At 42.2% G+C, this 15,000-nt stretch overlaps 1 protein-coding gene across 1 annotated transcript in view; it reads right to left on the reverse strand.

Annotated features, from left to right (window-relative positions):
• LOC130106004 (germ cell-specific gene 1-like protein) overlaps positions 1-15,000 on the reverse strand; it is a 28,434-nt gene that overhangs the window by 594 nt on the left and 12,840 nt on the right. Inside the window, exons 5-6 of the mRNA XM_056272202.1 lie at positions 496-607; position 1 (exon numbers count right to left, since the gene is read on the reverse strand). The exon at position 1 is cut by the window's left edge and continues 594 nt beyond it. Of these exons, the coding sequence (XP_056128177.1) occupies position 1; positions 496-607 (113 nt within the window). The remainder of the gene's footprint in view (positions 2-495; positions 608-15,000) is intronic.

The following is a 15,000-nucleotide window of genomic DNA, read 5'->3' on the forward strand; positions in this document are numbered from 1 at the left end:
ACTGGCAAACACAACGTCAGAGACAGAGCATGAGACGTAGAGTCAAGGCTAGAAAACACCACAACACTGGTATATCTGAACCGATTTAAAAACGGCAAGAAAAATAACTTTCTTTTCTTCTCCGAACAAATGAAGGCGGGGCTTGATTGTGTCCGTGGGGAATTGATTGGATGTTGGATGGTTGTGGTTTGCTATTGGCTGATCTCATGTGAGTGACAGGTTATAGCCCCGCCCTCGTCATCAGAGAAGAGAAGTCACTGTTATTTTGATTCAAGATTACCAGGAACATGAATTTAACACAATGATGATGTGTGCACTGATAAATCATTTAGAATAAACACTTTATTCCATTAAAAAAAAACATTGTAAATTGTTACAGAAAAAAACTGTCCATCACATACTCAACGAGTCTGGGTCAATCACACACTACGCAATTTTCTGTGAAATCTGCAGACTGACTTTCAGCAATAAGCGTAAAGTGTGTGTCATACTCACTAAAAGGCCCACGAGTATCTGTAACTGTGAGGTCTAAAGTCTTCAGGGCCGTTAGAGATCGTCACCTGGAACACCTGCATATACATCATGTGAGCGACCATCCCAACCAGCCCTGACAGACAGAGAGATGGTCAGATACACACACACACACACACACACAGATAGAAAGACAGACAGACACACACACACACACACACGCATATGCACAAACACACACACACACACACACAAAAAGACAGACAGACACACACACACACACACACACACACACACACACACACAGAACAAGACTGTTACGACCCTGCGTTCCCCTTGCTCGCCTGCTGGGGGCGGTGTTCTTCAGGAGGGCGTGGGAGATCGCACACCCCTGTTACCTTCTCTCGATTTGATTATGGAGAGGATAAAACCTTGGATCCCACCCTCTCCACGCCACTTCGTCCAGGGGATTGGCAGCCTCTGGAGGAGTCACTTGTTTTTGCGACGTTTATATTTGTTTACAGACCATACCAGCCTTTTCTTATTCCCCATCTGGATTATGATTTTGTCCCCTTATGTAGTGATGGCGAGATGAAGCTTCATAAAGCATTGAAGCTTTTCATCCAATTGGTTCACTCATGTACCGAAGCTTCATGGTGCTTCATTTGCTCTATTGTGCCATCAAGTGGACAATAAATGTAAAATGTGCAGTGTGATTATAATGACACTATGGCTTTGGTGTCTGAAGCATTGAATGAATTGAATGAAGAAAAAGAAGCTTGAATAGATCGCTAACAAACTCGCAAAGTCCCAAGTCCACAAAATGTGAGGGGGAATCCATTGCATTTTGCTGGCCCTTATATTTCAAATAGACCGCCAAACCGCGAACCACTTCCTGAAGCAGTCACGTGGCACAGGCGGCTCGCGAGGCTTCAAACGTCACCACATACGTCACCGACACAAGCCTCGATACGCGCTTCACAGAAATCATCCCGGAATACTCGACACACGCTTCGAAGCCTCGATACGGGAGGACACATCACTACCCTTATGATTTTGAACCCTAGACTTTGTTATACTAAGTTGTTTGCACTTTAGTTGTAAGCTAATAAAACCTCTTGCAAGTCATTTTTTTGTACTTGTATCCCTTTATGTACGGTCGAAACGAGCTGGCCGTAACATAAATTGGGTGTCTCGTCCGCGATCCTATTGGGGTAGGAAACGTTGGTAAGTATTGTATGTGTGTGTGTTTTTGTGAATGGTTACCTTTATAAATGAGAACTCTGGTGAGTTAGAGTGTTTCCAGCTGGATTGTGAATACAATCCTTCCGACGGAGCACTGTTTGTTGTTTTGTGTTGTTATTTTGTCTTTCTTGTTTTTGGAGGTTATCCTGGGTGGAGATTAACTCTCTGTAGGGGGTACGCTTCCGGACTTTCAGTTTGACTGATTGTCGCGGAGTTCAGCGTTTAATGTCGCCTCGAGCCCGGTACATCTCTGAAGACCAGGTAGGGTTTAGTTAGTGTTTTTCTGAGGTAGGAGCTGGAGTTCTCTCATATTATAAACGGTAAATCCATTTTGCAAAAATAAATGAGGATAAATTGTCGCTTTTGTGTGTATAGTGCGGTTTATTTTCGCGCGTACACTGTGTTTTGACTTGTGGGAAGTCTTTAGAAGTTTTGTGAATGAGCATAGGTTGCGTAATACAGTGACGTACTGGCTTATGGGAGTTGTATTTCGGGTAAACAGCGTTTCACGTGTGGTAGTTAGTGTTGAGCTGAATCTCGGGAGTGATTATGAAAGAACTACACTTCCCAGAGTGCACCAGCAGGAGCAAACCGGCTGCTTGTCACCTGATTATCATTGTCACTGATTTGGAGCACCTGAAAAAGCATGGAGGTTCTCAGTCAGTCAGAAAAAACAAACTTCAGAGAGAAGAGGCTCCAAGTTCACTCGTAGGTTCAGTCCAAAGACGCCAATGGTCTGTAATATGTTTATTTACTTTCATGGTGTTTGTGCTGAATATGTTTGAGCTATGTTTAACTGCTGTGTAGATGTTAAGTAACACATTGCAGCATTTCCTTCATTTATTTTGTGTTTGTGCTAAAATAATATTACATTGAGTTTGAAAAAATAAGAGTATAAGATAAAAAAAAGGATGGTATAAAGTTAAAAGTGGTAAAATGTTAACTTTACAAACATATTTGGAAGATTAATGAAATCATTTCTTTATTCCATCTAAAAGGCTTAAGTGGTTAATTAATTTAAAATGCATTAATGTTTGAATAAAATTGTAACTTTAGTTCTCTGTCTTTAAAGGTTTACAACCTAATTTGCTGAACAGCACAATCAACTGACAAACCAAAATAAAAATAAAAGTGATTGAGTCGGAAATTTGAGTTGTCCTTGTGTCCTTTGGAAGTCGAAAAAGAGTAGGACTTGACAGTTGTAAACCATTGGCGTCTTTGGACTGAACCTACGAGTGAACTTGGAGCCTCTTCTCTCTGAAGTTTGTTTTTTCTGACTGACTGAGAACCTCCATGCTTTTTCAGGTGCTCCAAATCAGTGACAATGATAATCAGGTGACAAGCAGCCGGTTTGCTCCTGCTGGTGCACTCTGGGAAGTGTAGTTCTTTCATAATCACTCCTGAGATTCAGCTCAACACTTCGGGATCGGGGCGAGATTTGAGGCAGTAACTTGGTCAAGTTCTTGATTCGCCCTGCTGATCTCTCTGGAGCTGGTCTTTCTCTTGCAGGAGATGACACAGTGACTCTCGCCAGTGGCGCAAAAAGTGGGTATGCGCTATATGCGGCGCATAGGGGCGCAGCACCATGGGGGGGCGCCAAAGCGATGGTAAAAAAAAAAAAAATCATTAAAAAAAAAAAAATATATATATATATATATATTGTATTTTCTATATGTAGCGGCTGTTGTCCGTTTCTAAATCATTTCTGCATTTCTTCAATGTTATATAAAATTTTAGAGGACTAACAGGCTAGAGTAGGCGCCCTCATGGAGAAGGGGGGCGGGGTAATATCGCGAGCGGGCGGGGGCTTTTTCGGCCGATACATCTCATACTTTTTTTTTTCTTTTTCTTAACGGCCCATAAAACTCGCACATCGGCGCCCCATTTCATTTTTTTGCTTAATTGGCAGCGCTGGGTTAGTGCCGGTGTAATGCATTGGTAAAAAAAAGTCAGCGTTATTTTTTTTTTCTGACACACCGGACCATGAAACATGTCATCATGTGCTTATATCTTTCAAGTATAGAAATTAGTACAAAACTAATTATGAAAGTTTCCTTTATTTTTCAGTGCATTTGTTTTACAATATATGGCTATTACTATCATGGGATTATTATTATGTAGTAGTGTAATGTAGACAGACACTAACTAAAAGAGGTTTGAAAAAATTGTTGCTGCATACCCCTCTGACACTGGGTAGTTGCGCCCCTGACTCTCGCTCGTTTTCAGTCGTTTGAGTGACAGAGGAAATCTCATGCAGACGGCATCTAAGATGAACAATCTCTTTGCGGTATCTTTTCAAGAGCGTGCCTTCAGAGACCTCTGTGACGCGAGGGTCGTTCTTCATGCGCCTCGCAGCAATAGCAAACTGTAAGTGCAGACGGTCTCGTCCACATTGGCCGGCGCGATGGTGCAAATAATCACAACTTTTGCATTTCCACCCAAAGAGTTCTGAAGGATCCGGGTTAGTTTACTGTCTCTGTAATTCACAAAGCCCTTCTGATTCTTAACGGATAATTTCTTAACTACTTGACCCAGTATCAACAAACTGCGGTTTATGATGCACCCTTCTTTTAACCGGGCTTCATCTCCCATCTCCGGTCAGATCAGCCACGTACACGTTTTTGTGGTTCCCTTAACGGATCTCCAGAGGCCTTCTCTTCGAGCTGTCACAGAGCAGATCTGCGACCGTCTCATTATAGATTTCCACATAACTCACACGCAGGAGAAACTCCTTCTTCGGAAAGTTTTGAAGACGTCGGCCATGGCGAGAGGAATCACTACAGGTTTATGCTTACTTCCCATCATGGAGAAAGTCTTTCCGGATGACGTCTGTCCATAGGCGAATATCATGCCGTTATAGCCTTTGACTGCAGACATGACCAGGGGCATGGCGATGTCCTGGTAGAGCTGAGCGGTGGTCTCCGCAGCGCTGAACACTCGGTTGAAGCTGAAGCTCTTGGTTGGAGCGCCATCTTTGTCCAGCTGATGGTAGGCCTGTTTATCGGCTCTCCAGAAGAGCTGCACTGGCTCTGAACTCTTAGACTCCTCCCTTTCAGGCCTGATCCGATCGATGACAAACTTGTACTCCTGTCATGTTCGCTGCGGTTATGGTTAAATTATGGAGCCATCCGGTTCAACTGAAGTTAAGAAAATTCAACTCTTGGAGAGTGTGGATGACACAATCTCAAAAGACCTCAGACTTTCAACCTACACCACTGCCAATGACATGTTCAGAGTCCTGGAGAACAGATATGGAAATAAGTCAACCATCACAGTGGAAATCCTTGAAGAGCTGGAGAAGATGCCACATGTGAAAGGGAACCAGCCAAGAAAGGTAATTGACCTCATACAGTCAGTAGAGAAGGCCCTAGCGGATCTCACAGAGTTAGGAAACTCTGGAGCCATAAATAACCCTCTGGTAATTAAAACCATTGAAAGCAAGTTGCCTGACTTTATTAAAAGAGAATGGGTGATGTTCATGGTTGAGCCCAGAAACAATGTCAGATCAGACAACCACTTTATCATGCTCTTGAAGTTCTTGAAAAGCCAAGAAGAAATACTAGAAAGACTCGAACAACTCAGAACTGTGGAGAAATCAGATCGATCAGAAAAGAGGTACATTTACATTTATTCATTTAGCAGACGCTTTTATCCAAAACGACTTACAAATGAGAACAATAGAAGCAGTTAAACTAACAGTAGGACAACAATACGTAAGTGCTATAACCCCTCTCAGTTTAATTTTAGTGCAGTTTTTTTTTTATAGAAGAGAAAGTGTTAATTCTACTGAATCAAGTGCTGCCGAAAAAGATATGTCTTCAGCAGTTTCTTGAAAGTGGCTACTGACTCAGAAACTCTGGTTGAGTTAGGCAGATCATTCCACCAACAGGGAACAGTCATGGTAAAGGTCCGAGAAAGAGATTTTGTGCCTCTTTGAGATGGTTCCACAAGACGACATTCGCTAGCAGAGCACAGGTTTCTGGATGGCACATAAGTCTGAAGTAATGAGTTTAGGTAAGAGGGAGCAGTGCCAGTGGTTGTTCTGTAGGCAAACGTCAGAGGTATGACAGAAGGATTGCCTCAACAAAAACCACAAAGAAAGAAGAGCTTGATGAGGTATGTGGTGTCTGTAGTGATAGTGGGCACAACAACAAAATATTCTTCTGTAGAAAGTTAAAAAAACTTAAGCTAACTGAAAAGACAGCTGTATTGAGAAAGCTGGGACCATGCAGAAAATGTCTCAGATGCCAGGAGAAGGATGGTTACTGCAGAGACACTTTCCTATGCAGAAATAAAGACTGTAAAAGGGAAGGTGGTGCCCCAGACACCAGATTTGTCAATGTCAGCCTCTTGCTGTTCATCAAGACTTGCTTCCTTATTCTCAGTCTTAATGTCAGCCTCCAGTCCAATCCTTTAGTCATCATTGGCATCGAGCATCTTTCTGAAACAGTCTGAAAGCTTTGTGAATTCCTCCTTTAACTCCATTTGAAGCATGCTGCTTGCTCCTCTTGAAATGAAGTTGCCTTGTCTGGTGAAGCTGCTTTTTGCAGTGGTCCTCTCCTTTTTGAGTTGCTGGACCGACTTCCCCAGGACATCTTCCGCCATCTTGACCTCCTCTGCGTCAACAGCTTATTTCTGGACCTGAAGCTGTTTATCCTCAGGGCCAGGCCGCTCCGCGTGGTTTACAACTATCAAACAGAAGGGAGCAATTCTTGTTAGAAAAGCATTTCAAGAGGGAGGGGGTGGGAAACTAACCCAAGAAACCTGGGACCAACCTCTCTCAGAAAGCTTTAGAGAAGAAGCCATACAACTTTTTGAAGAATGTGCAGCTTGGACAGATGAGATTCCACAGGAGCCTCACACCAGCTGGCTGGAAAGGGAAACCTTGGGGCATCACATTCTCTGATGGAAGTGACAAAACCTATGGAGCTGTGATGTACTTAAGATGGGAGACAAGTCAAGGCACTGTAGTTCGATTCGTTGAATCAAAAGCCAAACTGACACCCCTGGATCAAAAGGGAGAAGCTGTAAAAGCTGAGATCTGTGGTGCTGTTTTTGCAGCCAGGATCAGGAAGTATGTGGAAAAGCATGCACGAATGAAGATCGAGAGATGGTTCCATCTACTTGACAGTCAAACAGTCTTGGGAGCCATTCAAAGAGCCAGTTATGGGTACAAAACCTTCTTTGCAAATAGAGTGGGTGAAATCCAGAAGGCTGGACTAGTGCAAGACTGGTGGTGGATCCGTGGAGATCTAAACATAGCTGACATCATAACAAGAGGGGGCGCTCCTGGAGATTTGAAGGTGAATTCCATATGGCAAAATTGACCAGAGTTCCTGAAGTGGCCCGTGGAGAAATGGCCTATAAAATCAGCTGGAGAGGTTGCAGCTCAAGTCAGAGAAAGTGTAAACAAGCTCCAGCGGAAGGCATTCTCAGGTGCATTGACAAGAGCTCAAGCAAGGAGTCAGCAGAAAGAAGACCTACAAGGCACCCAGGAAAGTCCAAAGAGTGAAGCTCAAGAGGGAGTACCTGTGGTAAACCCAACTCTTCTAAGAAGGAAGCCCACTGGCTGGGTTAAAGACCTCGTGGAAGTAAGAAGATTCAGTAGCCTGTTCAAACTGGTGAGAGTCGTTGCCTGGGTTTGTCTAGCTGCCAAGCAGTGGCTGAAGAGGAAGTGCCGGGCCTCTAAACAGTCAAAGTGGGAGGTAAAAATCACCCAAGCAAGCTGTGCTGACTATCAAAGAACATGAAGATGCGCTCAAAGACCTCTTCCTCGCAGCTCTAAAAGGTACAGTTTTTTCAGACACAACTCTGAACAGACTGGTAGTATACAAAGATGTGACCTTGGTGGAGATGGTGTTTTCACATGGGGAGAATTCCAAACTTTTCTCTTCATGGCAGCCAACCTTGCAAATGAGAGACCCATCGATGCAAGAACTCAAAGCAGAGAAGCCTGTGTAGAGTACAATGGCTACCCTTACAAAAGGCTTAAACATATTCAAGCAGAGGTAAGACATTTCTGGAAGAAGTGGAGCCAATTGGCTGGACCTAATCTGTTCATAAGAAGCAAATGGCACACCAAAGAGCGAAATGTTGCTGTTGGAGATGTGGTCTGGGTGGCTGATCAAAATGCCCTGAGGGGACAGTACAAGCTGGCTAGAGTGGTCAGTGTAAATGCTGACAGCAAAGGCATTGTAAGAGATGCGTTTGTGTAAACTTTTCCTAGCTATCCTGTTCACATCACAAGAGCTAACAGTGAAAGAACTAAGAAGCTTCAAACCAAAATCCCAGCCACAATTCTTCATAGGGATGTCAGACGCCTTGTCATTCTACTTCCCACTGAAGAACAAGCAGAGGTGTGAAGGGCTTGTGTGACCTCTGGATTTGAAAAAACCAGGAGCTCAAGTGGGAGGTGTTGAGCTGAATCTCGGGAGTGATTATGAAAGAACTACACTTCCCAGAGTGCACCAGCAGGAGCAAACCGGCTGCTTGTCACCTGATTATCATTGTCACTGATTTGGAGCACCTGAAAAAGCATGGAGGTTCTCAGTCAGTCAGAAAAAACAAACTTCAGAGAGAAGAGGCTCCAAGTTCACTCGTAGGTTCAGTCCAAAGACGCCAATGGTCTGTAATATGTTTATTTACTTTCATGGTGTTTGTGCTGAATATGTTTGAGCTATGTTTAACTGCTGTGTAGATGTTAAGTAACACATTGCAGCATTTCCTTCATTTATTTTGTGTTTGTGCTAAAATAATATTACATTGAGTTTGAAAAAATTAAGAGTATAAGATAAAAAAAGGATGGTATAAAATTAAAAGTGGTAAAATGTTAACTTTACAAACATATTTGGAAGATTAATGAAATCATTTCTTTATTCCATCTAAAAGGCTTAAGTGGTTAATTTAAAATGCATTAATGTTTGATTAAAATGTTTGAATAAAATTGTAACTTTTGTTCTCTGTCTTTAAAGGTTTACAACCTAATTTGCTGAACAGCACAATCAACTGACAAACCAAAATAAAAATAAAAGTGATTGAGTCGGAAATTTGAGTTGTGCTTGTGTCCTTTGGAAGTCGAAAAAGAGTAGGACTTGACAGTTGGTGGTCTCGTTTTGTGATTGGGCGTATACATATACGAACAAAATGTCTTCGGTGATAGATTTATTTGCGTGTCCATCAGAAGCTTTGCTTGAGAGTTGTACAAAGGAGCAGTTGGTGCAAATCGCCGAACGCTTCAGTGTCGATCTTACTTCTCAGGAAAAGAGGCTGAAGGAAACTATGGTGACTACTCTAAAGCGGTCACTTGTTGTTAGAGGAGTTATAGAGGTAAGCACTGAGTTAATTACTCCCAGTGAATCGTTTGTCTACTCCTGCTGAGGTTTATAGTGAAAGTGAGACGAAATTTCCAGAATTGTCTTTGCAAGAGAAGCAATTGTGTTTAGATGCCGCGAAAATTCGTGCTGAACGTGATGATCGCGGTAGAGAGAGAATTCGAAGAGGGAAAATTAAATCATCAGTTAGCTATGAGAAAAATGGAGCTTGATTTAGCAGAGAGAACGCTTCAGTTAGAGAGGGAACGTGACGAGAGAGCATTTGAGATAAAAAAGTTGGAGTTAGAATTAGCAGCAAAGACAGCTGAAGCTTCAGAAGCGAATGTGCCTCCTGTTCCACAACAGCATGCGAATGCAGGTGAACCTGTGTTTGATGTTCACAGAAATATGAGGTTAGTGCCGCCATTTTCTGAAAAGGAAGTGGATAAATATTTCTATCACTTTGAACGTGTTGCTTTATCCATGAAATGGCCGAAAAGCTTTTGGACTTTATTATTACAGTGTGTGTTCACAGGTAAAGCTCAGGAAGTTTATTCAGCACTCTCATTGGAACAGAGTGGTGAGTATGATGTTGTGAAATCTGCTGTGTTACATGCATATGAACTCGTGCCTGAGGCATATCGTCAGAAATTTAGGACTTTGAGTAAAGCTGATGAATGTACTCATGTTGAATTTGCCAGAGAAAAAGAGAACTTATTTGATCGTTGGTGCACTTCAATGAAAGTTACAACTAAAGAGCAGTTAAGGGAATTAGTGCTCTTAGAGGAGTTCAAACATTGTGTTCCTCATGTTGTAGCTACACATCTCACTGAACATAAGGTGAATACACTTTCTGAAGCCGCTATCTTGGCTGATGAATTTGTGTTAACCCATCATGGGTCATTCAGTTCAGTTGGTATTAAAACTCACAATATGAATAAGTCTAAGTCTTGTTTTCAACCTAAGACAAAGTCTCCTGTGTTGAGTAGGAATATTAAGTCGACAGATGCTGAACATTTTAGTAAACCTGTACTCTCACGAGACATGGTTTGCTTTTACTGTAAAAAGTCTGGTCATAAAATATCTGACTGTCTGATACTCAAGAAGAAAGAGAGATTGTCGAAATCTGTTGCTTTGGTTTCTACCTTACCAGTTACTGTTGACATTTGTGATGAGAAAGATTGTCATTTATCTGGTTCTAGTGATAAATCTGCTAATCAGAGTATAACTTCTGTTGATTATACACCCTTTATCACTGAGGGAAATGTGTCATTGCCTGGTTCAAATGAAACGGTGACAGTGCGTCTTCTTCGAGATACAGGGGCTGCGCAGTCGTTTCTGTTAGAGGGAATTTTACCCTTGACTTCTGAAACCGCTACTGGAACTCATGTACTAGTGCGAGGTTTTGAGATGAGGTTTGTTGAAGCGCCTTTGCATCGCATCCATCTTTCCTCTGCCATTGTATCTGGTGAAGTGGTAGTTGGTGTTCGTGCTGCACTGCCAGTGCCTGGGATTACATTTATTCTGGGAAATGATTTAGCTGGTGGGAATGTTTGGGGACGGAGTGATGTGGCAGCTCCGCCCATAATAGCCTCAATACCTAGTAAAACTGATGTTGGAAATGGCAAAGAATTTCCTGATTTGTTTCCAGCATGTGCAGTTACTCGATCAATGGCTAAACCATTATCTGAAAGTCAAGTTGAAGTTCCACTGCATGACACCTTCTTTTATACTGTTAATACAGGTGAGTCAGGGTCTGATGTGTCTAAATGTCTTGGGCAAAGAGACCTGAAGTCCTGTTCTTCGTTGTATTCTGACCAGAAAGGTTCGACAGCGCTGCAAAGTGACTCTGCGGATCCATCTCAGGTTCTGTCCACTCCTGAGAAAACCAATGTTGATCTCTCTGATGGTGATGACTACTCTTTGACTTCTTTGTTGCAGATTTCTCGAGAGGATTTAATTTGAGCTCAACAAAGTGATGACAGTCTTAGACCTTTATTTTCTGCAGTAGGGTCTAAGAAGTGTTCTGATCCTCTCTCCTCTTCGTACTTCCTTGAAGATGGGTTGCTTTGTCGGACAGTGGTTCTGCATAAAGATGTTTCTCAATAACCTAAAAATCAGATTGTGGTTCCTTTTACAGTGAGGGACTCTGTGTTGCATTTGGCTCATCAAGGACTTGCTGGCCATACCGGAGTTCGTAAAACGTATGATCGGGTCTTACGGCAGTTCTATTGGCCTAAGGTAAAAAACAAGATGTGGCAAAACATATTCGATCTTGTCAGACATGCCAGATCACCGGTAAGCCAAACCAAAAAGTTCCTGTTGCTCCGTTGCAACCTATTTCTGTCGTGTCCACTCCTTTTGAACATTTGGTAGTTGACTGTGTTGGTCCTTTGCCTCGGTCCAAGACTGGTCACCAATACCTTTTAACCGTTATGTGTCAGACTACTCGTTATCCGGCTGCTTATCCGTTAAGGTCCATTACTACTAAATCTGTCTTGAAGGCCCTCACTAATTTCATGTCGACCTTTGGAATTCCTAAAGTCATTCAGTCTGATCAGGGTTCGAACTTCATGTCGAAACAGTTCTCAAAAGCCCTGCGTCAACTTCGAGTAAACCACAATATTTCTAGCGCTTATCATCCGCAGAGTCAAGGAGTCCTTGAGAGGTTTCATCAAGCCCTGAAGTCCCTACTAAGGTCATATTGTGTGGAACTCGATGCGGATTGGGAGGAAGGTCTGCCGTGGATGTTATTAGCCAGGGGCGTAGCAACCGGGGGGGACACGTCCCCCGCACTTTCAGAAACCGGTGATTCTGTCCCCCGCATTTTTTTTTTTTTACTCAGCGCCAATATTTCCACCCGTGTTCTCTGATTTGTTACTTAGACTTGAGTGAGCTAACATTCAGCCAATCACAGCGCGAAGCATCTATTGGGCGCGTCTGCCATGAGCTTCAAATCTTTTGTTGCTCTTGCGAATCTTCGTGTTTGTTTAGTCGCTTTGCTGTTTGGCCGTCTAATGCACCCCAGAAAAAAAGCAGAGGACTACATCATATTTTTCAAACACACACTGTTACAGTATGTCGCGATGACATGAATCACACGTAAAGTTTCCTTGTTATGATTTAACCTACTGTAACGCAGTAAGACGTGTAAGACAACAGAACCCGTATGGACCTCGTCGCGCCGGATTGTGCCGAGTGTGTGTTAAATGCTCTCCTACTTGTTGCTTTGGATAAAAGCGTCTGTTAAATGAGACATAACAGATTATTCCCAGCAGGCACACAACATCATAAGACGTTGATATTTGGTAAAATTTTGGTTGCGACGTCGGGTGACCAAAATTCTATGTAAATTCAACATCTAATGTCAATGTTAAATTGATGTCCAATACCGAATACATTGATTTAGGTTTTATTGATATATTTTTATAAAATGTCTGTTGTATAAAATTACTGTAGGCTAGATGTAATCTGTTCTGTACTCATTGAACACTTTTTTTTGGTCCAACTGTTAAGAAGTAAGATAAAAGTTATTGTTCAAGTGTAGTTTAACTGAAATATTGTAAATATCATAAAATATCTTTATTTCATAAAAATAAAGTATAGATGTCCACAGTTTGAAAGTGGTCTGAAAGTCCCAAGTCCTGCAATATTTTTTTTATTTCGAGTATGATTTCACAAAAATAGGTTGCTGTAAACTATCATGGCATGTTCCCAAAATTGGCACTAGGGTGCTGTAAAATGCCAATTGCTATTCCATCTAGAATTTATTATTATGAACATCACCTTTCAGTCCCTCCAGAAAAACGCGATTATGCGATCGCATGATTCAATGCATAATCAGCCAAAGTCCGCATATTTATGCGGGGGCATTTGTCCAAATACGCCGCACTTTAGCCGTATAAATTGCCGATTTCTACGCAAAATATGCGGGGCTTGTATGATTTCATAATCCCCGCATTTTTGTTGCAAAAAAAATCACATATATCTTAGCAGAAAGTTGAAAAATGTTGCGTTTGCTTCACACGAGAGCCGCCGTTTCCCCCTGTTGCCATGGGAACGTTATGAAGTGACGTAATTACGCGACATGAACATCATTGAAAAGCTGTAAAACAGGAAACATTTTTTTCATATTTTATTTATTCATTTTTACAGAAGTTGTAGCATATTCCTTTTGTAAAGCTACAGACCTTGTTTGACTCATCAATGTTTTGTAAGTTTGAGGCATGTGTTTATTAAGCTCTTTACATCACTTTTTCTCTCTTTTTCATCAAACCGCAGTTTTTGCAAGTTCCCGCAATTTCAGCACATAAAATTGCAAATATCCTGCATATTCCATCGCCGCATAATCAAGGACTTTTGCCCGCAACAATCACAAAAAAACTCCGCATTTTTCTGGAAGGACTGACCTTTGGGTCACATCACCACACCATTTTGTCCCCCCCCCCTTTTATAATGGCTGCTACGCCCCTGTTATTAGCGATACGTGAGGTAATCCAAGAAAGTCTTGGGTTTAGCCCGAATGAATTAGTGTTCGGACATGTAGTGAGTGGACCTACGGCTGTGTTAGCTGAGGAGTGGCGTATGTCTAAACTGTCTGAAAACATTTCGGATTATGTGAGTGGATTCCGGCGTAGATTATATGAGGCAAGAGCTCTCGCTAAAAAGAAGGTGAGTAAGACTCAACTAAAGATGCGACAACGCTTTGACAGGAAAGCTAAGTTAAGAGAATTTCAGGTGGGTGATCAAGTACTTGCTTTGCTGTCCCTACCTGCCAATCCATTTCAGGCTAAATTTACAGGCCCCTACAGTGTAGTTAAACGTCTTTCCGATAATAATTATCTGTTGAATACTCCTGACCGGAGGAAAAAGGTACAAGTTTGTCACAGTAACCTGTTGAAATTGTATACAGCTCCTGTTCGTTCTGTTACTGTTAATGTGGTAAACTTTTGTGACTCTCTTTCAGAATCATCTCCTCTCTCTCACAAAACGAGTGGGGATTCTTTGGAGAATGCTGATGAGGACGAGGGTTTTCTTTCTCGAGAAAAGGTTGACGGGCGACTTAAAAACTCTGAGATTCTTTTTAACCTGTCCTCTCATCTTTCTTATTTGACGGAGAAAGAGAGGAGTGATGTCACTGAGTTGGTGATATCATTTCCCTCTCTTTTCCTTGATGTTCCTGGTCGCACCTCTATCATAGAACATGATATAGATGTAGGAACCTCATGTCCCGTTAAACAGAACACCTATCGAGTCAATCCAATTAAAAGAGTTTACCTGAAACAAGAGGTGAATTATCTGCTTGCTCATAATCTGGCTGAATCTAGTTTCAGTTCGTGGAGTTCTCCTTGTGTTTTAGTAAATAAACCTGATGGCTCATTTCGCTTCTGCACCGATTATCGAAAACTTAACTCTGTGACAAAGCCGGACTGCTTGATTGACAATTGAAGATGATTGCATGTTGGCTCTGCCTGTTATGTCAGCAAATTCGACCTCTTGAAGGGGTATTGGCAGGTGCCTTTGACTAGTCGGGCGAAGGAATTATCTGCTTTCGTTACGCCTGATGCTTTCCTACAGTATACGGTTATGCCTTTCGGGGTTTGAAATGCACCTGCGACTTTTCAGCGACTCGTAAACCGTATACTGTATGGAATGTCAGGATGTGAGGCATATCTTGACGACATTGTGTTGTATAGTTCATCTTGGTCTGAACATCTTGACCAGATCAAAGAACTGTTTTCTCGTTTAGCCAAAGCTAATCTTACGGTTAATCTCGCTAAGTCCGAATTCGCGAAGGCAACCGTTACCTATTTAGGTAAGATAGTGGGAAAATGTTGTGTAAGACCCATTGAGACTAAGGTCGAAGCTATCTGTAATTTTCCTGCTCCCACCACTCGCCGTGAACTCCGACGGTTCCTTGGAATGGTGGGATATCATCGGAGTTGCCAGCGTAGTCTCACCTCTTACCGATTTA

The sequence above is a fragment of the Rhinichthys klamathensis genome, unplaced genomic scaffold, assembly GCF_029890125.1.
Source record: "Rhinichthys klamathensis goyatoka isolate OS25496 unplaced genomic scaffold, OSU_Roscu_1.1 h1tg000331l_1, whole genome shotgun sequence".
In the NCBI taxonomy this organism is placed as follows: Eukaryota; Metazoa; Chordata; class Actinopteri; order Cypriniformes; family Leuciscidae; genus Rhinichthys; species Rhinichthys klamathensis.